Raw genomic sequence first — 23,725 nt, forward strand, 5'->3', positions numbered from 1 at the left:
GGCTGAATCATGCTGTCACTTTAACATATGGTTTTGTCTTATCAGAATTGCAACAAGGGATTCATTATTTCCTAATATCCCAGTCCCAGCTGCTTTTTAGGAGGAAATGAATAACTAACAATTGTAAAAGCCATTAAAGTGGGCCAAGGCCATGACTGGAGATAGAAGGGAATCAATGCATTGGCCATCGGTTTATATGTGAGCCCTCAAAGGAAAAGGCATGAAATATGGATGAGGGAAGCCACCAAGACACGCCTACCAGCACCAGCATCTCTGTCCGGCTGTCCAGCCGTCCCTTCCCCCTCCGTCTCCACCACAAATCTGCTATTACTCACCCATACCTTCTTCCTCTTCCTCTTCCTTCAGGCTCCCCCAGCCCACCCTTTTGTGCCCAGTTATGACAGTGTGTGAAATATTCCAGCTGAAGTGAGTTTGCTGTTTAAGTAATCATTGCATTTATCTATGGTATGCCTAGATATGGCATTGAGAGGGCATTGGGTGGCGTAAGAAAACCAAAGCCTGTTCGGGCACACTGCCTGTCTGCATAACTTCAAGTGCTCACAAAAGCATGCAGCCTGCCTATTAATACAAATCAGGATCTGACATACTTTAAAATGATGGAGGAGCTCAGTACTGCTCATTTGTATGACTCCTTTATCTGACACACAAAATGCAGGTCTCTCAGCCTTTAATAATGAGACATGATATAAATCAGGTGTGATAAATAAGGTAGACAAGCAAAATGTGGAGTGTTAAGGTATTATCAATGACCAAGTGGCCTATCAGCCTTGCCAAGCTGGTGTTCAGCCGGTCGGCATGCAGATCTCCTGGTTTTACTTGCTGAAAAGTGACCAGAACTCCTCTACAACCAGCCCCAAACCATCTTATGCTGGTTTAATATGTTTTTAGGCTTGCTTTTAAAAGTGCTTTTACTCACCCTTGGGCCATCCAAAATGAAGGTCATTTTTTTCTCCATTGGAACAGATTTAAAATAATAGCATTTCATTACTTGATCACCAATGGATCATCTGCAGTGAATGGGTGCCTTCAGAAAGAGATTCCAAATGTATCACTGGAGGAAGCATTATTATAGATTATGAACTCGTATTTTAGCCAGAAGCTATGTTTTAAAGTTTGGATTTGGATTTCTTTCTTACAAGCATACCGGATCTTCACTTCCAAAGATGTTAAATGTTGGACTTGAGTTATGTGAATTGTGGATTAGTGTGATGTTTTATATGAGATGTTTGGACTCTCATTCTCATTCTCATTTTTGAGCAAGTAATGAAATGCTAAATTTCATCAAAATTATAATTTGAAGAAACTCATCCAGTCTTGGATGGCCTGAGGGAGAGGGTGCAGCAAATTTTCATTTTTGGGTGAACTATTCCTTTAAGATGTTTTATACTTGTTTCTTTCCATCAAGGATAATTGAGAACCACCTTAGGTACTAAGGTTATTAGACTTTTAGATTATACATTTCCCCCCCATAAATAATCTAAATTTAAAGGTTTTTTTTTTTTTTTTTTTTTTTTTTATGTCTGTTTTCTTTCCTTTTGGGATCTCTTTTTTTAGGTTGATGTACAGTAGAGGGCGCTCTCACCTGTGTCAAATCACACAGGCTGAGCACGCATCAGGACAGGAGCGAGGATATACAGGTTTCCTGAGGCTCGGACTACTTTACGTGGATTTGTGTTTTTTACATTATATTTTCAAATGTGAATTTCAATAAAATGTTAAAATACTTCGTTGACTTGATCAACAGTACACACAATACTACTAAAGAAATAATAAAATAAAGTGTCTGCATTGCTAATAAAAATATAATGACAATTTTAAAGGAAATATAATCAAACATTAAGTTAATATAGTATTATGTCAATTTAGAATACATGTTTCCAGCCAACGGGATCATGTTTTAACGCTTAAAATTCTAAACTTTGTTACATTTGCTGTGTGTTTGGCGCTGAATGTATTCAAAAAACATTCAAACAATAATATACAAATTCTTTAATTTTACTGTTACAAAAATGTCAGAATTATTGATGGAAAAAGAACATGCGTTGTGAAACAGTAGTGAAATAGACAGCGTGAGTTTTTGACAATGCTCCGCCCTCGAGTGGCTATTGGCCAGACGAATCAGCAGGCGGCTTTGTGATTGGCTCAACCAGCAGTCAATCACGCGAGATCTCCTCCAGGCGTGTGGTAGCTGTGAAACATATCATCTGTCGTGAAGCCATCAGACGAGGGAGAGATCAGCACAGACCATCACCGCGCAAACACACCACGCTTGTGATTTTTTTGTATGTCAGAAACGGAGGATCCTGTCGCCGGTCAACGGCCGTTTCCCATCTAATATTCATAACCCATAAATCAGCGGCATGAGGAATTGTATCAGGATTAGGAATTGGCTCCCAGTCGCGTGCCTGCTGTTAACGATATGGACGAAGGTGAGAGCGCTGATTGTTTCCAGTATTGCAGATAGATTTAATTGCCATAGCAGTAATCAGCAGACAAAAGTTGATGGGTGTGGGCTGGAGATTTCAATGGATTTTGCTCAAAGTAATCGATATTTGAATTACGCAGCACATGTGAACATGCAATTGGAAATGTCAGATGCAATGCATATTAACTTGCACTCCGATAAAATGAAGGGTGGATCAGTTAGAGGATCTTTTAAAATCGCTGTTTCCAGCCTCTGTAACGTTACGCACTAACAGGTTAGCAAAATTGTAGACTGATTCTCTGGAGACTTGAATGCACAAGCGCGCGCCACGCATTCCCTCAAATAATATGACCGTAGTTTTGCAAACACGACCTGCATTTCAATAATAAAACACCAGCATTATGGCTTCTGATTATTTTTTTTATTCATATGTTATTTTTAGGTGTCCCAATCCTCTGGCTATTTTGAGTTGCAGCTGATTGCTGTAGAGAATGTAAACGGTGAGTTGTCGGACGGGGACTGTTGCGACGGCACGCGGAACTCTAAAGACCAGCGCTGCGCACGGGACGAGTGCGATACATACTTTAAAGTGTGTCTGAAGGAGTACCAGTCTGAAGTCATCACCAATGGGCCGTGCACCTTTGGCTCTGGATCTACTGACGTTCTCGGTGGAAATATAATTTCTTTTAAGACTGCAAAGAACAACCCCAGCAAAACGAGCGATGTTGGAAAGATCATCATTCCCTTTCACTTCGCCTGGCCGGTAAGTGCGCGTCTTTGCCTTAACTATAATAATAATAATAATAATAATAATAATAATGCGCCGCGGTGAGCTGTCACTACTCGGAAGTTGAGTGCACTATATTGTTAAAGTGATGACAGGGTCTCTTTTTTTAATCTTGGGCGTTTAAGGCTGCTGTGCCCTTACGATTTTTCTGTGAAAAAAAAAGTTATTTGTTATAATGGTTAAGAACGGTTTTCTTTCATTCACTTTGCTGTGCGTGTTTAATACTAGGGTGCATTTAAGGTGACGCATCTCTTAAAGAGATAGTTCACTCAAATCAAAATTCTGTCTTGTACTCATCCTCATCATGTTGTTTCCAATCTGTATGACTATTTTCTTCATTAGAGCACAAAAGGAGATGTTAGACAGCATGACAGTCCCCATTCACTTGCATCGTATGGAACATGATTCAGTGTAAGTGAACGGGGACTGAGTCTGCTATTCTGCCTAACAGAAGAAAGTCAGTCACACAGGTTTAAAAAAACAAAAAACGAGACAATATTACGCGGGGTTGAGTCTTAAAACGTAGTGAGCTGCCTACCTAGATAGCCTATCATCTTCAGCTCACTAGGTTTTGACGCCGCTTCTGCATTGGTTTCATTTGGCTTTTCTTTGCGAGTGATGCGAATCTTTATCAAAGATTCACTTAATGGCTTATTCAAATATATATATTTTTTAACTTAAACATTTTTAAAAAAAATCCTTAATGTTTTAGGGTAAACTGATGTCATACCAAATGCTCAGTGACAAATACATCTGTACAGTGCTAATACATTCACTTGGAATTATCTTCAATATTGTGAGAAGGTTCTAGTGGCTAATATTGCACTTTTATTGTAGTGACAACCATAACTAGTAACTGTGGGATTTTAGTGGAAAGTATAGTTTCTATGGCAATGTGTTGTAAGGGTGGCCTTGTACTACTTGTCTCTCTCTCTTGTGTTGATATGTGAAAAACTTATCAAGTGTCTCTCCAGACACGCAGGCACATTACTGCTGCCGATATCAGGTAGCAAATCACTGCAATGTTTTATGCGGTTCAGTGTCACACCTGCAAACAACAACAGCAACAACAACAACAACAACAAAAGAGGTGTTTTGTAGTATTGACTGTCTGCTTTGGACGGCAGCCCAGTTAGGCACACATTCACCTGGCAGACCCCTAAACTAGCCCTCCCATAGGCATGAAAAACTACCCCCCCCCCCCCCAACACAAACACCTAACCGTTTAAGTTAATCTGTAACATGCTATCACACTGACCCTTTCAGAGCCGCCTTTGATGATACACCTGCTTCTCTTCTGACCACCGCTTGAAATTTCACCTTATATGTCCCTGTATAACTCCGAGCGCATGTTGTGTGGTTGTACATCCGTCTCTAAAGGCTGTGATTGAGTTTGAATTTCGAGTGCTGAGTGTTTGCAGTTTCTTAGTGTCCCATGGACGCTAATGAAATTGCCAGAGGAATGTGTTCATGAGTGCCTCTGCATCCGGACATCTGTTTGATGTGCTTGGTGTAACCTCATCTAGGGTGCATTGTGTAAAGATGTCTAGCACCTAGGGCTGGGCGATATATAAAAAAAAAAATGATATCTCGATATTGTCAAAATGTTTACGATATTCAATATGTATCTCGATATGTTTGCATTTGCATTTAAATAATAAAAAAACATGATTTTCTTTTGCCCATAAAAAAACACAAAAAAACAATTTAGATTAAACTGCTTATTTAAGCAGTAAAAAAAAATCTAGACCAAGAGATCACTTACTGCTTTTTATTAAATGAATACATGTAGGCCTATATGTAACTGAAGCAGTGCGAATTAAGTACAGAAAGTGCATTGTCAACTTTTTAGTGGATGCAATTCACAATTTATACTATGCAACTGGGATAAGTATTTTACTTTAAAAATTTTAACAAGTTTTTAAGCTAAGAACACAAGTCTGTCAACTGTCTGCAGTTTTAAGAGAAGCTCTGTGGCATGAAACTATGTTCCTACTGACATTAAAAACCCTCTTAGATGGGGAGCTAGTTGCTGAAGCACATAGCTATTTCTTATATATAAATATATATAAATGAATACCAAAGACTTTTGCATTCTCTCTGTCTATGTTATGGGAACTGGTAAACATATCAGTGAAATTCCCCAATAGCAATTCCAATTGGCCATAGCCTATGTTTCTCTATTCAAACATCAGTGGTCGAGTAAGTGCATTTATTTTGCGATCACAAATGCAAACAATACAGTTGAGATCTCACGACAGAACACAGACCGGCTGAACGACGCTTTCATTAGATCGCTCAATTCCAGCTTGTTAGTGTTTTCAGATTATCGTCGGCGGCTCTTCCTCAATGAGGAGTGAGCACTTGCGCATGGTTGCCAGATTGCTTAAAATAAACAAACACCAGGCAGAAAATGTATCCTTGTAACAGCAGAGCTCTGATTCTGAGATTTAAACTCTTGTTATATGGCAACCGCTATCATTAAGCTCTCATAGTAGAGGGGCGTAGAGCAGTCAGCAGTTACAGGTTTCTTTTTTGGACATTTGGCGCGTTCTTTTGGGAAAGTATGTTTGAATTTGAAATATTCGATATTCCCGATATATTCAAATTTTACATCGTCGTCAAAATTATTCCGATACTATCGCTAATATTCGATATATCGCCCAGCTCTACTAGCACCTCACCCATAGGAGGGGAAGTTTGTTTTCTTATATCTCTGTTTTTTTCGGTATGGTAGTATTGCTTATTAGTATTAAAACAGATTTCCCTATTTTGATTTGATAAAAGCTTATAATTAGATTTGCTTCCTTTTGCTACTGAATGTGGAATTCAAGTACATTTTAAATAGCATATTTTTGTGTGTGTGTGTGTGATATATAGCAATGTTTTGTTGTAACAATGCGGGAGCATACATGCTTTTAATACTTTCAGTATTTTATTTTTGTTAAAAAGTACACGTAACTCATAGACTACTCAGAAAGAGTAGAAAGACTTTGTGAATGATTCATTACAAGAATCCACTCAAAAGAGTCATTTGGTTGCAGTCTTTGTTTTGATTCACTAAAAAGAATTAGTTAATGAGTCATTTGTTTGTAAATCAGACAACACTGTTCACCCTGTGTTTTAAGTGCATGCAACCTGTGAGGAACGTGTTTTTGCCATTATTTTGTTGTATAAAGCCTTTTTATAATGTCAAATATTATTTGGACTACAAACTATGGTAAACTATGTTCTTTTTGTTTTGTTTTGGGGATGTAGATTCAGTTGCAGGAATGCAGAAAACACTTACAAGTTAAGATTGATCTTGTGTTTTTAAGAAGTGCATATAAAGCCCTACTTGGGTGCATTTATCAGTCAGTCTGACTTTTTCATTAAATTTGTTTATTTAACGCAGATTTTGAGCCAGTATTTTAGTAAGATCTTCACTTGTTAGTTCTAGTCCCTTGCAGTTGTGTAACACAGAGTTAAGTTTCAGTTTTAGTGGATGTGTAACTCCAGCGTGAGAGATTGAGAGACTGTACAGAGCCTCTCTGGTGGCACCGTGAATGTTGACGACAGAGACGGCAGCTGTATCCGTCTGTCAGAGTGGAGGACCACTACGCTTCAAGGCTAAACGCCAGCGTCAGCCACACTTGATTGGGAGCTTGCTGGGCAGTTGCTAGGAGACTGTTACATGGGTAAACAATTATCTGTTGCCCTCCGAGTTCCCTTCCCCCTTAACTGGTCTTTCAGTGGAGCCACTCGTTCTCATCTCACCTGGGAAAGAAGTGCTAGAGCTTCACAACTGATTACACTATTGACTGTGTAATTAGCCAGTCACAGCTGGCTGTGTCTCCGGTCAACAAAAAGCAGTAATTGTCCAGTTCACCATCAGAGCAGGTGGCAGCTGATTGGGACTGATTATAGATCGCTGCTCCCCAAAAGGCCTCAAAATGTCCTAGTAAGCATTGTCCATCTTTTGTTGTTGCTTTTTGTCTTTCATGGGGGATGACCGGAAGCCATGGGTGGGACAGTGTCACATCTGCACATGCTGCATTTTAAGAAGTGTACCAGAGTCATTAAAAAAAAAACGAACAAAAGTTGCAAACCGGATATGTAGACGTGTTTTAGGAAGCATTTAAGTAAAATGAGTTATAGCGTTCAATAACGACTAGGAAAAAGCGTGACCGAATAGAAACAACACTTCTTGTTAATTTACTATAGTAAAACTTGACACAGTGTCTTAAAAAACTGTTTGTTGCAGGACACTTTAAAAAAAAAAAAAAAGAAACAAAAATCTACGAAATGGGCAAAGACATCTCTCTTAGTGTCACTTTAAAAGTTTGAATTTAGACAGCTTTTACCAGAGGATTTTATAGTTGCAAACTAACAACTAGCTATTAGGATGCTAATTAACATTGTTTTTAAAAATATAAAAAGCACTGCAATGCTTTACAAAAAGGTTCTGTTCAATAACATTAGTGTGATCTATAGCAAGAACAATAAACAAAACATTAAGTTACCGTAATACATTTTTATAACCTATGTGTGTTAATCTTTATCTAGATTAATAAATGCCATTAAAACCGTTGTTCCTCTTTAGCTTGTGATTCCTAAAGCATTGAATGGAATCTTATTGCACTAATTCCTCACTAGTATACTAGTCAGTTATTGGATGATTAGTTCACCTGTGACACAATTCCACATCTAATAAACAGGTCAAGGCAGAGCAGCTTTTGTTTTAACTGGCTGCACCATTCACAGTCATCTGCAGGGGTTTGTGATGTTACAGGAAGAGCTGGTATTGATTCCTGTCTCTCCATGGAGACCCGCTGTAGTGATACACTAGGAAGTTTAAGATCATGAGGAATCTCTAGCTGGATGTGAGATTCTCTCTCTCTCTCTCTCCCTTCCTGACCCTGTAATAGCTTTTTGTTCTGCCACCACAATAAACATTTTCTTTCTTGTGACCTGGGGCAGAGCAAGGCTCTTTGTACCCATGTCCTCTCAGTAAACGAAGGCAACGACTGCATTTTCCCTCTCCTGAATGCAAGAGTCATGGTAGAGGTATTTTTAGCAGCAGAGAGACCGGACCAATTAAGAGGTGATGTTCCTGAGGTGACTTTCTGAAGCAACCTTTTATGTTACAATGCGGGTTGAGAGAGGTTGTCTGTTGCATTTTGAAAACACGGACAGTTTTCCCGCCTAGTTTTGACCATGTTTAATTGTGAAATAGCAACTTTACAGGGGGACTGGGATTTCAGAAAAATTATATAAAGGGAGATTGTTTGGACTCTTCGTGAAGCGTGTGAGCCAGGCACTTCCTACTCCATCACTCCCACATATTGGACTCTTTAAACCCATGAACACAGTCTATTTAGAAGGGCCTCTGCCAAAATGCTCTTAATCGATTAATGACTAAAATACTTGAATTGAAAACCCACTTATTGGTAACATGAAAGCATGAACCCAAGAAAGCATGTCGTTGCTTTTAGAGTATGTTGAGATCTTGAGCGGCGCCCTCATGAAGAGTGCAAGATAAACAGGTTCCCAACAGAAGAGCTTCCATTAGGTTGAATGCACTGATTCACCAGTGGTGGACTTGATTGTATTAGGCAGAGCAATTATAATGGACTTTCTGTCTCCCCTGAGAAGGGTCATAGAAAACATGAGGTCCTTTCAGTTGAGAAGAAGTGGGAGTTAGAGAGCTTAACCCTGATGTCCCTTCCCAATAACACTGGAAGCTAGTGTGTGTGTGTGTGTGTGTGTGTGGGGGGGGGGGGGGGGGGTGGAGAGCGGTTTCTATTGTTAGCCCCTGGTGCTCAATTAATTGTTTTCAACTACCCATGATGCTCTACCTCCCTGGTCCTGGGTTTCTCCTTTGCTTCAGCACAATTTCACAAATGATAGCATGAATGATGATTTTTATTTTTATTTTTCAGATGTATGAATATGTTCAGGGGGATCCTGATTGTTTTTACTGTGTTGGTGTACATGGATGTGGTGCGTGTGTGACTGTGTCTGACTAATGCATGTGCACCTTCCTGAGTGAGCTAGTGCGCTAATGAATTGTGAGCAGGTGTGCTGCAGTGATTAAAATGCATTACCATGCAGCAAGTTTAATTCCTGCTTGACCTCTGACCTTGTTTAGAATGAAATGATAATGATTTTAATGGAGTTGTAGCCCATGTGGTCGTAACATCACTGGAGAGACCAGCACTCTGCTATCTTGCTATACCGCATTTAGGGCTTTTCAGCAAGCAGTGGAGCTACTTAGCAATGGCTTTGCCATATAAACTAGATGCTGAAACTAAAGTAAACGGTAGTGCTGTAACTGGACAAGACCAACAGGGAGACAACTGGCTTGTCAGATGGTTTGATGAGCGAGCAGTCTATGGTGTCAAATGGCCGCCACACTGTAGTAACTGAGGGGCTGCTTGCCAAATGGATGGTTGCCCATGAGCAGTTTATGGAATATTGTCATTCTGAATTGGGGTTAAAACACCAATGTAGGAGCAGGTACCTGGTGGAAGAGTTTCAAAGATGTGGTTGACGTGTGCAAATACATTTTTTGGTAGCCTACTTTAGATTAGTAAGGCCGGACTAATGTGTAATGCACGGTTTGGAAGGATTTAGAGCTGTGAGAATTGATCCAGGCCGGCGTCTTTGGGAGATCTGTGAGCTGTGCCCACTGGGATATGGCAGCTTCCAACCTCACAGCCTGTTTCTGTTGCTGCCAAGCAGCCATGCTAGTCTCAGTTTCTACAAATGCTGCAGTTAAACCTTCTCTGAAATTGAGAAGATCTGAACGATCACTGGTGACTGATTTGTAATTTGTCATTTTTGTATCAATATACTATACTATACTATATCATATTATACTATACTATACTATTTTTACAGCCAAGTATATTATAGAGTATATTGTAATTCCAGTCCCCAAGTATTTTTATCCAGTATTTTAAGTTGAATATTATCCGGTTGAATCGCTTGATTTCTAAAAAAAATAATAATAATTAGGGCCGGGACTCGATTAAAAAAATTAATCTAATTAATTAGAGGCTTTGTAATTAATTAATCGAAATTAATTGCATTTTAATCGCATATAAATATTTGACCTGAGAACAGTGAGAAGTAATTTTTTTCACATGGATTTATAGTATACCACTGAATAATGACTGAATACATAAGCTTAAGCAACAAAATATTGTTTATTTTTGTTCAACCAAGTCTAGCAGACCAGTGCAATTTTTGCCATGAAGTGTAGCAATAGCATATTTAGAAACAATTTAGAAATAGTACATTTCAGAAATTCAGGAAGCTTATAGGTGCTGGAACCTTCTGTAAAGTGTTTTTTTAAGTAAAACACAATACTGTCAATTACATTCAGAACATTGGATCCCTGACTATTAGAAAACATCTCTCTGTTGCTTCAGAGGCCATAACATACTAAGTCCAACTCTCAATAACCTTGGTCAAAACAATAAAGGGTTCAACATAAACTGTTGCACCAACAAAATAATATATAGTTCAACATAAAGTGTAAAGTCCACGCTAGCTGCTATATGTTTTGCGTTGAGGTGATACTTGAGGCTCGATGTGCTGCGGTGAAATGCGAAGCGAACGCTATTTGGTGCTCCAGTATAATCGGTCCGCCGAAACAAATCCAGTGAGAAACGTCCCGCGGTCCAAAAATAAGTTATTAAAAATGCGGGATTTTTTTTTCTGTAATTTAATTAATCTTAGTTAACGCGTTATTTTTTGTGTAATTAATTAATCTCAATTAACGCGTTAAAGTCCCGGCCCTAAAAAAAATAAAATAACGATTTTTCTAATTATTATACAGCTACCGTATGTTTTGATGACTTAGAAAGTAAGTTTGATTGTGATTTAACGTGATTTGTGACTACATGTTGAACATAGTATTTTACATTTTAAACTGCTTGTTATATATATATATATATATATATATATATATATATATATATATATATATATATATATATATATATATATAAAATATATATATATATATATATATATATATATATATATATATATATATATATATATATATATATATATATATATATATATATATATATATAATTTTTTTTTTTTTTTTTTTTTTTTTCCTCAAACTTTAAACTGTCAACTTTCTTATGTATGTTTTGTGTCTCAGTAAATTTCAGTAGTTCAGTGTTTTAATTTCTGCCTCCTTTATGTACATCCTGTAGGACACCTTGTTATCAAGGTGAGTGAGATAACACACTCACACACCTTTGCTTGTGTTTCTATATGGCCTGAAACTCTGTGTGTGTTCGTGGCCACTGCCGTCCCTTCCTGCTTAATTAGCACCCATAGGGGAGGGGTTTGTTGTATTGTCATTGCTAATGATCTTGTTGGCATAGCAGCGGAATGCTAAATGGGCCGTGTGTGTACACACTCACCCAAAGCGTGCCCTGCATTGGCCAAGTCTGCAGCGATAAGCACCATGCAAGCATAATTCTGCATCTCGCTTGGTGTTCCTGCCTTTCAGACTCCCCAGACTCTTATCTGACTTGCTTTATTGATGATGGTGTCTCATGGGTATGCAAAGTTAACTAGACACATTGAAGGCATGGTGCTTTATGTTGTTGTTGTGTGTAGACATGTACCGGTTTTTGGTAATACTATATATATATTAGTACAGAGCGGTTTGACCAAAAAAAAAATATATATATATATATATACTGGTTTTCCAGTTTATGACGTTTTTTTTTTGTCATGCATCATCAGGTGTACAATGCATTTTCTGCTGGTTGATATTCCAAGACGCGCTTGTCGCTACTGATCCGCGTTGATTTAGTCCACAAACACAACATTTATTCATTGTTTTGATTTCATATCATGTAAAAAAAATAAAAAATAGTCTTGTGCATTTTGCATTTGAATCTTTATGACAAGCAATCCCATGGGTCTTAATGAACTTTGCTTTTCTGCTTCCATAAAAGTGAAATATATATATATATATATATATATATATATAATATTCTGTGTCAATCCATGTAAATTTTTCCTGTGAACAATGCACTTTCACTTTAATTCAGCGCCTGCAGCACAGCAAAAATAGACTGAGTACGTTAACAATGGCTGCACTGCTGCTTGACTCACCGCTCCTTGAATGCACTGACGGACCTTTCACCCTGCACGTCGGACCTGGCAAATTGCCGGAACATTGCCGGGTCGCCTTCTGTGTGAAAGCAAACACATCCCGGGATTGATTCCGGCATTGAACCTGGGTCGGGGACCTAGTAACATTGCCAGGTTCAATCCCGGGATGAGTGCTGTGTGTACAAAAGCCAGATCTAATGTCATGTCTTAGTGATGACGCACGCTGTTTTGAAGGAAAATCAACGTTCACGACAAAAAAATATGTGCAAACTGTAATGAAGCAGAGAGATCACTTTCCATGCTGACGCTGAGATTGTTCGCTTGCTTCAGTGGAAGTATAACGTGCCTAACGTTTTTGACTCGTACATTACACGTCATGCCCTGATGTCACATGTCGTTACGGGATCTTTACGGGTTGTGTGTGAAAGCACGCACATATCCCGGGTAATCACTGGCAGTGGGAAAGTGCAAAATCTAGCAACCCAGGAACAATTTACGGAACACTTTACCCGTGTATTTGCCAGTATTGCAGTGTGAAAGGGGCTTTTGATGTAAATAAGGCCAATACGGATGAGAAGCGTGTGGCAGAACGAGTGAAAGAGATTGCTGAATGAAAATGCACATTCACTCTCTGACAGCAGATGGCGCTGACGGAACAGCAGAAATGCAGCCGTTACCCCCGGAAACCCTGACAACAAGTTGCTACATTCTGAAACAATTAAATGATTTAAACAGCCATTCAGATTTTCGCAGTGGTTTTCATCACATCACTAAATACTTATACATTTTAATCTGGACTACAATATGCTCTTGATATTGTTTGAATTTTATTAATTTATTCTTTCTTATTTGGTCACACTTTACAATAAGGCTCCATTATTTAACATAAGTTTATTAGTTAGCATAAACTGCCAATGGAAAATAATCAATCTTAGTTAATATCAATATTCAATAATATGCTATTAAAATCAAATGTTGTAACTATTATGAAATGAACCCGAGAAGGCATGAACTAACAGCTGAATTTTTTGAACCCACAAAGAATAATAACTTCTGTAACAAATGTAGCTATTGCTCATAGTTAATATTAGTCCATTAACCAAAGTTATGATATAATAAATTAACTAATGAGACCTTATTGTAAGGTGTTAACTACTGTTCTTGTATAATTCTTTTGCACTTTAATCTTTTGAAACATTTGTTTACTTAATTTTTTGTGTATTGCTTCATTGTATTTAAATGTCCAATGAGTAATATAAAAAAATTATCAAACCTGTTATAGTATGACTATTTTTATTTTTTCAACTTTTTCAGTATCGTGATAATACAGTATACTGTGATTTAAAAGCTTCTGCAATTATTGCAACATGAAAATTTGATACCGTCACATATCTAGTTGTGTGGAGAGTTCACTGCTGCAGTGGAAGATTTCTGGGATGGAATAGCTAAGAATTTCTCATCCAAGGTTGGGAAAGACCTTTTACATTGGCCTCTGGAAGAGGAACTAACAAAGAAATTCCTTCTCTGCTAAACCATTAGGGAAGGGTTGTCGCCGAGGGTGGATAGGAAAGACTTTCCACATTGTTCTCGAAATAAGAGACCATCAAAGCCACCCAGAATCCCTCTTGAGCTACAGGTTGGGTTAGAGTGTTCCTTTAGGTTCTTCCCCAGCAATTTTTGCCAGCCAGTTTCTTTGATCCTGTCCCCTCCCCACCCAGCTCTCCTGTCATTACCCAGATCCAAGGAGCCGTTTCCTTTGGTTTAATTAGACTGCAAGCTCAATGTTGTTTTTCTCAGAGTTGTTGTGGCTGGTTTTGTGAGAAAGCTGGATACTTTGGGCAAAAAAATGGGGTTGTGGATAGGGCTATGCGATTTTGTGAAAATATCAAATCGCGATTTATATATTTTTTACTGACATTGCAATTGCGATTTAATTTGCGATTTTTTTTTTAATTTTGCAAAGTCAAGCTTCATCTTAATATTGTCAATAGTGTGCAGCACAGTGTGTGCATCAGGTAACAATTCTTATGGTTTCCATTAAAACAATTACAAAATTCCTGTTGTGTTTTGGGCATTATTACAATAGGAATTACTGTTGTTCGATTGTTTCCCATCTGCCAGATTACATCCAGTTTACCATTGCATTTTCTGTTGTGTGTTGGGAGCAGTTCTATGAAATTTATTTTCAGCTGGGAATATTATTATGGTATTACTACTTTTACAGAATTTACTTAATTACTGAATTTCACAGGCAAGATTTGTTTATTATGTGTAAATAAAGTAAAATAAAAACTATTACTTTAGTCAATTTTTAAAGTATTATGTAGGTTGCATAGGCTGTAAGTGAAATTAACGAGGCAATTAGACTGAATTTACACTTGTTTTAAAGGAGGAGTCAGGCGCAAGTTGACATTGGTTGTGCTCGTGAAGACTTGCGGTGGGGAGCCACGCACGAGTATAACCGAGCATTATGAGACATTTACTGCTACATGTGTGTGGCAAGATTAAATGGCTATGAGAAGTATGAGAAGCATTCAGAGACACAGGCTGTGTGTGCGGTCTTCTGAATAGGGAATGGCGAACATGCATTATAAACTTCTTTCAAATTAGAATCTGTTGGGGAATCTCTTTATGTGTTGTGACACAGATCTTGCAAATTAGCGTTACCTTTTTTGTTTGGTGTCTTGTCATTTCGAAGCCAAATTAATCTCATAATACATACATTTTTCTTTAGTATTAATTTGCCTAACTATCGATCTGACCCTGTAGGTGCCATAATCATTCTCTCTCTCAATCAATGTCTCAAATCGTGATTGCCATTTAATTTCTATTAATCGCACAGCCCTATTTGTGGGTTAAGAGTTTAAGATGGATGTGTGATCGATATTGGGTTTACAGACAAGGAGAGGGCAAGAGAGGGCACAAATTAAACGACCTGTTCACCCCCTGTCGGCAGTGTGGACGAGACCACTGTGTATTGGTGATGGAGTAGGGGACACCTTTCTCTTGTGGGTGATTGATGACAAAGCTGGCTTTTCAACCTCCTCTTCCCACCACTGTGGGCGTGATGTGGACCCTGTGAGGTGACTGGACCTCCCCAACACCCCCAATCACACCCCAACCAAGTCTAGACTTGGTTGACACAAACATGACCTTGTCATGTTGGGGTGGGTGACGATCATCATCACATTGCTCGTCGCCTGCTCTAGAGGGCCGGTGAAAAATTCCCTTATTTTTGTGCTCAGACCTGTGCTGTTGGACCCTGGGGGAAGAACACAGAGTCTGAATCAGCACCATCTTGATTAATTGATCTGTACTGGTTGATTTCACTGTACTTCCTAAAGAGGATGGGTGATAATTTAAGATATTTTAAAATACTACAATTTAGACATTGCAATATTAAACATGGATATTGATTGTGAGATTTAACTATTTTAAAGTTTTTTAGGTTTACTTTCAGTGACTGTTAAGTGATGGCGAAGAGAATTTGAATGTAAAAGTATGGAAAATTCACATGCACAATTAAATGTACAATATCAGCTGATATGCCAATGAATTAATTTGAATATTGCTCAATATGGTGAGATATTGTGCATCTCCATAGTTCAAAGCTGCATACATGTATTGCCTTATTCTTCGGCCCATATTGTGATTGGGAAATGAAATGCATTTAAGGATTTAATATTTTGATTTACAGTAATGTTGAACTAATAAAATATGTCAAACTGGAATGAGTATTTTTTTTATTGTGTCACAAAATAATTAACTATCCGTTAGTTTTGGGAAACCGTTTCATCTTGTTCCAGCCTGATGATACAAAAAAGCCTTTCAGTGTCCTTTAATTGGCGTGGTGGTGTCTTACATTTTGTGGTAACTGAAGGTTGTGGTTAGTGTTGTCAACTGGCTCTCCACCATCAGTTTGGCCAATTCTCTTGTGTCAGTCAACATTTCAACTAAAAAGATAGGACTGACATCCCAGATTAATGGAGATTATATGCTGAGGTCGCTTGGCATAGAATTGATAAATGACCTGTGGGTGTCCTGAGGAAAATCAATCAAAGTCTGGCACAGAACTTGTGTGACTGGTGCTCAGACGTTGACTGACAGGTTTAGTGTGTGTGTGTGTGTGTGTGTGTGAGAGAGAGAGAGAGAGAGAGAGAGAGAACGTGTACTTGCATATAGTGTATTAAACATTGTAAAATGTTGTTTTAAAAAATGAGTAGTCATGGGTAGCTAGTTCTGGTGAAAAACCCTGTATAATTAGGCCAATTTCATATTTATCTGACCTTGATAATAATATAATGCAACCATTTGAATGGTTGCATAATGATAACCATTTGAATGTGTAAAAAAACTATCTAACAGCTAAAGCTAATTGCCGCGAAATGTCTGAACTAACAAAACATATATCTATAAGTTATATAATTTGTTGTTGAACTGCTGTGGCCCTAGTAATGTGTTTGTCGACAGAGAGGGTGGGGATGCTATCTTCCTGCCAGGTCAGACAAGGGAAGTTTGCCTCTCTCTGCAGTTCCTTTTCCAAAAGCAGATGAGGAAATGAAGTACTCGTTTTCTCACCAAGGTCACAGAGGAACGGAGACCTATTTTTTTCTTTCTTTCTGTGTTGAATTCTTTTGGACTCTTTCAATCTCTCCTTTGCATCCCAGACCCAGTTCTTCAATTTTCTTTCTTTTCTCGTTCAGTCTCTGTGTAGGGTATTGACAGTGCGCTGAAGGGTTTGGTGCTGTAGATAAGGCGTGTGAAAGCTCTCAGACTGCCTCACCTCGCACTCGCTGTCAGCTGGATAACACTTGTTCATGACTGCTGGTGGAAAACACTTTGCCGTCTTAGCAAGAAGATGTAATGTGATCATAGTTTGATTCAAGTTAACATTGTTTAATGTCATAATCATATGGTTTGTGCTCAGTAGGGTGCTCAGTAGGGTGCTCAGTAATGTGCGAATGCATCAGAGCATTGTAGCCGATTGCGTGCGCACCGCTGCCAACTGAAACTGCGGCGTGGGAGCCTTTTGAAGCTGATGAGAAGCCTGATGAAAGGTCTCCAGGGTCATTCTTAGCCTCTCTCTCAGCCCCCTCTAATTTCAGCCCTGCCCCTCTTTAAACTGCCCCATCCACTGACTGTGGGAACTTGCACCTGTAGCTCCCTCCACCACCACCCCGTTAGCCACCCACTTACACACACATACACACACACTCATGGTGTTTACAGGCTTAACATCCAAACATGACTGTAGTACCTAATGCAAGTGTGCAGTCGGCCGAAGGTTTGCTTCTGAAGTATGTCCGAGCCAGACGTTCTGTGTTAGCTTGTTCACAGCCCTCTATAAATATCCTTGCTATCATCAAAAGTAGTCCATGATAAGGAAGGAAGAATTACTTGTGGTGAAATTTGGAATACACTTATCCAAGGGGGTTTGTTTGGATGCATTTGTGGCGCTGTTGAATGTTGAGCCACTTCTAGGGTCAGAGTGTGTGTGTGTGTGTGGCCGGAGGAATGTTCTCGGAGTGTCACGAGACTTAGGTTGATGGTGTCTTGCAGTGATGGGTTTTAGATGGAGGTCTTTGTTCACTGGTTCACTGGTCTCCTCCCCCACTAGTCTTTATCCACATCTAGCCCTTTGGGCAGCTGTCACATAATCCAGCTAATCAGATACGGAGTGTGTGGGAACAGGACCGTCCCCGTGCTATCCCATGCACAAACCCTGACATTCTGACCTTTCTCCTTGGGCACGCATGACCACATGTGCGCTGCCAACCGGATCAATCCAGCATATTCATTTACTGATGGAGTTTTGGACCGAATACACATGCACCGATAAGAGTGCGCTCAAAAACGCACGCATTTTGCATCCACGCAGATGCTCACTAACACAAGACCCCACTAATACGCTCTCTCACAGTGGCCGCCCATGTGTTGGGGGATGGGAAGAGAGGTCAGAAGCCCTGCAGCATGTCATGGGGATGATCCACGTTCATATCAAATAATCCACCTTTTTAAGACGCATCTGTTGTACGTCTGCATGGTTATGTGGCCCACCCACTCCAGCCCATCCAGACAGACCTGGTGCTGCTGCTAATCCCTGACTGCATCCACCAGACCAGCCCCCAACCTCTCCAACCACGCCTTCTGGCTCCGCCCCCTAACTCCACCTCTGGAGAAGAATGAGATGCATGTGTAAATCTAACATGTTGACTCACTCTTTGTGTGCTCTTTAAAAGTTTGAGTAGAACTAAAGCAGTGATCAGTTTTTTTAAAATAATATAAATGCATTAGTCTGGTTTTTGTGAAGTCAGACTAACTGACCTAGATATTGCGTTTATAGCTCTGTTTGGCCAGCATGTATACAAAATGAGACTACATCTGGCCTACAATTGGGACTGCAATTTTTCAACAATTTTGGTGTTTAATGTGAGCATACATCTAAGTTGAAGCTACTAAAAAATCAATGAAGTGAACATCCAGTACTAATTTTCACAATGCATTCTGGGAATTTCTAGCAAGCACATGTACACTGGGATGGTAATGACTGTGGGACAACCCTTGCCATTGCTAACTTTCTAAAGGGCCGTGAACACCAAGGACAAAAACTATGATGAAACCAAAACTATAAAGATTTTTTTTCCAGCTAATGATCAATGAAAACATTAACAGCAATCAGAATCCCCCCGACTTGAGCTCAAGCATTTAAAGTGGCAGATGACAGAACTGCATTATGTGCTTCTAATCAACATAATGTAATTGTGCTATTGTGAGGAGGCTAATATAGTTATCGTTATAGTTATCTTTATGGTTATTGTTCTTGGTGTGAATGGGCCTTCACACTTGCCACTAGTACACAGAAAGGCATTAGTTTTAGTATTTAACACATACTTTTTAGTCTGTACTTGCACAACTAAAAGTTTATCGCTAGAGATGTAAGTCTAGTGGTTAGCACATGCAGTTAACAGATGGGACTTTCATTCTCCACAAAATTAGAGAAAGAAAATATTTATTTTCAGTTGGGCCTGTTGTTGGCCCTCCTGAAAGATGATAAAACATATGTTTATATTTGGAGGAGGTACCTGATCCGTATCTAGGGATCAGAATATCATGAACACTCAATGCTTCAGTAGCATTTTAATATTTAATCTCATAATGATATTCTTTCTCTTTCTCCCAAAGCGATCCTACACACTCATCCTGGAAGCCTGGGACTGGGATAACTCCACTCAGAACTGTGAGTATTCCTCTGTAACCGCTGTATGATTTATTGCTGCAGGCTGCTGTAGCCTTTCTGGGTTGGGTTTGATGATCATAATGGATGTTAAGTGTTGTTAGTCTATAGTTTTGAGCTTTAGAGGATGTCTTCATACGGTACGTGGAGATTGAGTCTGATCCTGGATGATAAGATGAAAGTGTTAAAGCTGTCTCGCTGACAAGATGTAATTTTAGTGTGGGGGAATTCATTGGGGTGTTTCAGGGTTTTACTGGACACGTATGGGGTTATTTAAGGATTTTGTTGTGAGCATTAAGTGTAAAAGTTGTCAGTTTTCAGGTAGGTACTGATATAGAGGGTTGGAGGTATATTTTTAACCACACTAAGCAGGGGCGCATTGTTTTTTGACAGATATATTGAGATGACGTGTTGCTTAGCCAAGAATCGTTCCTTGAGTTTCCACACAAATGTGTTTAAGGCTCAAACGAGCACAATCTTGTGTCTTCCACACCTGCTTCAGTAGTGTGCACAAGAGATTTCCCAATAACCCTGATCATCTGAAGACCTCTGTTAATTGCACCCACTGGGTGAAATGAGTCATACATGTCAATTACAAATTGAGGTATTGCCAAATAGTCAGCATGATAAAGTTTGATTGTTTGGATTACCTCAGTTTATAAGACAGATCTGTTGATCAGATTTCTAAGCAAGCAGAGCTAAAATACTTTTTAGTTCCTTTAGGTTCAAATGTGGTAAAATAAAAGGTTTTATTCATACTTGAGGGGAAGTCGTGGCCTAATGGTTTGAGAGTCAGACTTGAAATCGAAGGGTTGTGAGTTCGAGTCTCGAGCCGGCAGGAATTGTGGGTAGGGGGAAGTGAATGTATAGTTCTCTCTCCACCTTCAATACCACGACTTAGGTGCCCTTGAGCAAGGCACCGAACACCCAACTGCTTCCCCCCCCCCGGGCGCCACAGCATATATCCACTGCTCCGGGTGTGTGTTCACAGTGTGTGTGTGTTCACTGCTGTGTGTGTTCACTTTGGATGGGTTAAAAGCAGAGCACGAATTCATACTTGGCCATATGTCACATCACACACAGAAAATCTCAACTAAATATGAGATCTTGGGCTGTAATCCCCTAAACCTGGCTCCTGCAATGTAAGGATCTTGGGGAAACAACATGGACCCCATGATTCCACAGCTGTATCCTGTTTTCTCCCGCCGCCTTTGTCTGGCTTGAGGAATTGTCGGTGGGAAAGGGTCAGGCGGAGGAATTCAACGTATGCAAAAGAAAGGTGAATTCTGCTAAACCGGGAGAGACTGAGGTGGAGCCTGGCTTTGATCTGCGGATGTGATCTGTAGAATCACTGTATATCCCAGTCTGTAACTCCAAATGCAAACACTTTCTCTGCTCCACGTCCTGTTTTTCATCATCTACTAAATTTTTTTGATTGTTTTTTTTTTTGTTTTGTTTTGATTTTGATTTTAATTTGAGTTTTTGTTTGGTCTTCTGTTCTATTATTATTATTGTTGATTTTTTTGTTATTTGATGATGTTACATGATGCTGATGATGTTATATGATAGTCACATAAACACTTGGAAACCTGCTTACATGCTTCGATGACCTGCTTAGATGAAATATGAGATGTGTGAAGAAAACTGAGAGATCAAGATAAATACCACTAGAGCACAATATTTTGTAGCGTTCCTCATTTGCAATTTAAATGTCATTTTGTCAAATAATTGAAAACATCTGAAGGTATTATTTAATGATTTATTTAGGATACATAAAACTTGAATTTAGCTTTAGAGTTTTAAAAACAACGACTCTAGGAGTTTTCACCAGACCATCTGTCAGCTTTAGTGACCATTGATTAGAAATTTTTGAAATTGACCAGCTCTCTTTTTGATGATCTGGAGTGCTCTCAATGACTCGGCAGAGCTCTGTTTGAGACAGTGGCTTCATTTATCAAATGAGCCCAGAGGACAAAGACGTGCCAGACATTAATGATCATGTCACAGAGAGAGAGACCGCTGCCAAGGTCTGTCTGATGTGACTATCAGCAGTCTGTAGTACTCACGCAAGGCTTGGCAACAACTCCAGTGCCGTCTGATACTACTTGTTTAGTATGCAGTGTGAACGCTCAGAGCTGCTGCACCTGTTTTCTTAAACTGGACACGTCCCCACGCCTCCTCGTCTGTCTGTCTGTCAGGAGCTTAGAAAAAATGTTTTAGCCTGCACAATGCATCATGTCATCTTGGGACTTTGAAGCATTGTTCTATTCGAACTGAGGTAATTAGCCAACATGCATTTTTCATACGTGCTTTAAATAACTCCGTTACATTTGTCAGAACAGTTCGTATGTGTATGTGTTCATGGTAGGGCCATGCAGGCCACAGGAAAAGTCCTGTAGCAATGTGTTTACTTTGCAGGAAGAGCTCTGGACTGCCTAGTGTTTAGACATTGGGCAGAATGGACCGGCAAAGGCTTTCCCCATTGTTCTTTATCTGGAAGCGCCAGGGCTATTTCTGTTTTTGTTGCTTAATTCGACCGACATTGTCAGGGGATGGAGAGGAAGGTATGTGTGTGTGCGCTCCGCATGTGAGGTTGCAAGAAGAAAAAGACGCGGACGAGTTGGGACTGAGGAAATCGCAGGCCCCCTGTCTCCACTGTGATTGTTCGCAATCTCTGATCGCACTGCGATAAACATTGCTTTCTTTGCAGAGAGGCTGGGAAAGCATGGGAAAAATGGAGCTCTTAGTGTGAACGCTAACCACTCTCACTAGTAGGAGGGACTCGTGCTGTGGATCCATGTCCTTGTGGACCTTTACAGTGTGCTTGATGATTAGGACTAGGGTGTGATCCAGGTCCTTCAAGGATAGCTAGGGCTAAGAGCTAAAAGTGCCTTCTGCTCTTGCCCAGATCTCCCTGGTAACAGCAGTCAAACTCGCACCCCTCCCTCTGGCCAGACATCAACGTCTTTATTAGAACTAGAACTAGACTTTGACTAGAACTCACAAGAGATGTGAATGGTGCTTGCTGTAATGCCAAAGTGTTTGGAGTGATTTTAAGACATTTTGCTGCTGTTGCTTGGGGGTTCATGGTTACTGGCCCAATCATAAGTCCATAATATTTTGTTTTTTTTGATATGGCTTAGGTCCCTTTTCAGCCCATTTTATCATCGCTGACTCAAAAATTATAAGTCTGATCACTTAGAAAAGCAATAACACAATTCCTCACTTAATTTGAGATATCATCATCATCATGGCACAAGGTTTAACACTCTAATTAAGGGATATGTTCAAATTAATTTGAGCTGTAATAATCATTAAAGAAGTACTTGATTTCAGATGGTTAGCTGAGAAAACTCTTGTTTTGTCAGTGGTGTCATTCATGTGTGAGTGTCTTTGTTGTGCAGGGATTTATCTGAATGGATTTGTGAGGCAGGAAGTTGTAAGGGGCAGGATAGTTACTAGTGAGTTTATAGCTTCAAATTTATAGGGTCTGTCCTGTCTCTTGTCTTGTAGCTGTTCAACGCATTCATTTGTTATCACTGCATTATTATATACTGGTTGTGTGAATTTATTTTAGCTCGGTCTTAAACGTGTGAATTAATGGAATGAGTAAATTGCATTTTATACATTTTTTTTTCTTAATCTGTACATTACTTCAGTCAGTTAAAATATAGGACCATTGTTAATAAAAGCCCTTAAGTATTTAAATAGTTATGACAACAATTTGGCAATCTCTTATAACCGTGTTGTCGTAAAGTACAGTTTTTCATTCAGACTATTAACAAAGTATGTGATTTTATGGTCTTTTGTCTTTTTCTGTTTTTTAAGACGGTGAGGAGAATTTGATCGAGCGACACATTCACGCCAGCATGGTGAATCCTGGCGACAACTGGCAGTCCATCCGGCACCCCGGCATAAGGGCCCACATTGAGTACCGCATCCGGGTCAGATGTGACGAGAACTACTATGGGAGTAAGTGCAACAAACAGTGCCGGCCAAGAGATGACTACTTCGGACATTACCGCTGCGATCCATCAGGAAATATTGTGTGTCTAGACGGCTGGATGGGAGAGGACTGCCGGACAGGTGAGTGATGTTGATTTAATGCTGTGGCTGAAAAATATTT

General features: G+C 39.5%; 1 protein-coding gene across 3 annotated transcripts in view; it reads left to right on the plus strand.

The window, feature by feature from the left end:
• The first annotated feature begins 2,204 nt into the window (after positions 1–2,204).
• Positions 2,205–23,725, plus strand: part of LOC127938731 (protein jagged-2) — a 51,106-nt gene continuing 29,585 nt past the window's right edge. For 2 of the 3 annotated variants that reach the window (XR_008148783.1, XM_052535558.1), the window contains exons 1-4: positions 2,219–2,450; positions 2,889–3,209; positions 19,548–19,602; positions 23,428–23,685. Coding sequence is in view for 2 of the 3 variants with exons in the window: in XM_052535558.1 (XP_052391518.1) it covers positions 2,382–2,450; positions 2,889–3,209; positions 19,548–19,602; positions 23,428–23,685 (703 nt within the window). In the remaining variant the exon portion in view is untranslated. Of the gene's footprint in view, positions 2,451–2,888; positions 3,210–19,547; positions 19,603–23,427; positions 23,686–23,725 lie in introns of all 3 variants that reach the window. The other variant, XM_052535557.1, reaches the window with a different exon arrangement.

The sequence above is a fragment of the Carassius gibelio genome, chromosome A20 (genome assembly GCF_023724105.1).
Source record: "Carassius gibelio isolate Cgi1373 ecotype wild population from Czech Republic chromosome A20, carGib1.2-hapl.c, whole genome shotgun sequence".
NCBI lineage: Eukaryota > Metazoa > Chordata > Actinopteri > Cypriniformes > Cyprinidae > Carassius > Carassius gibelio.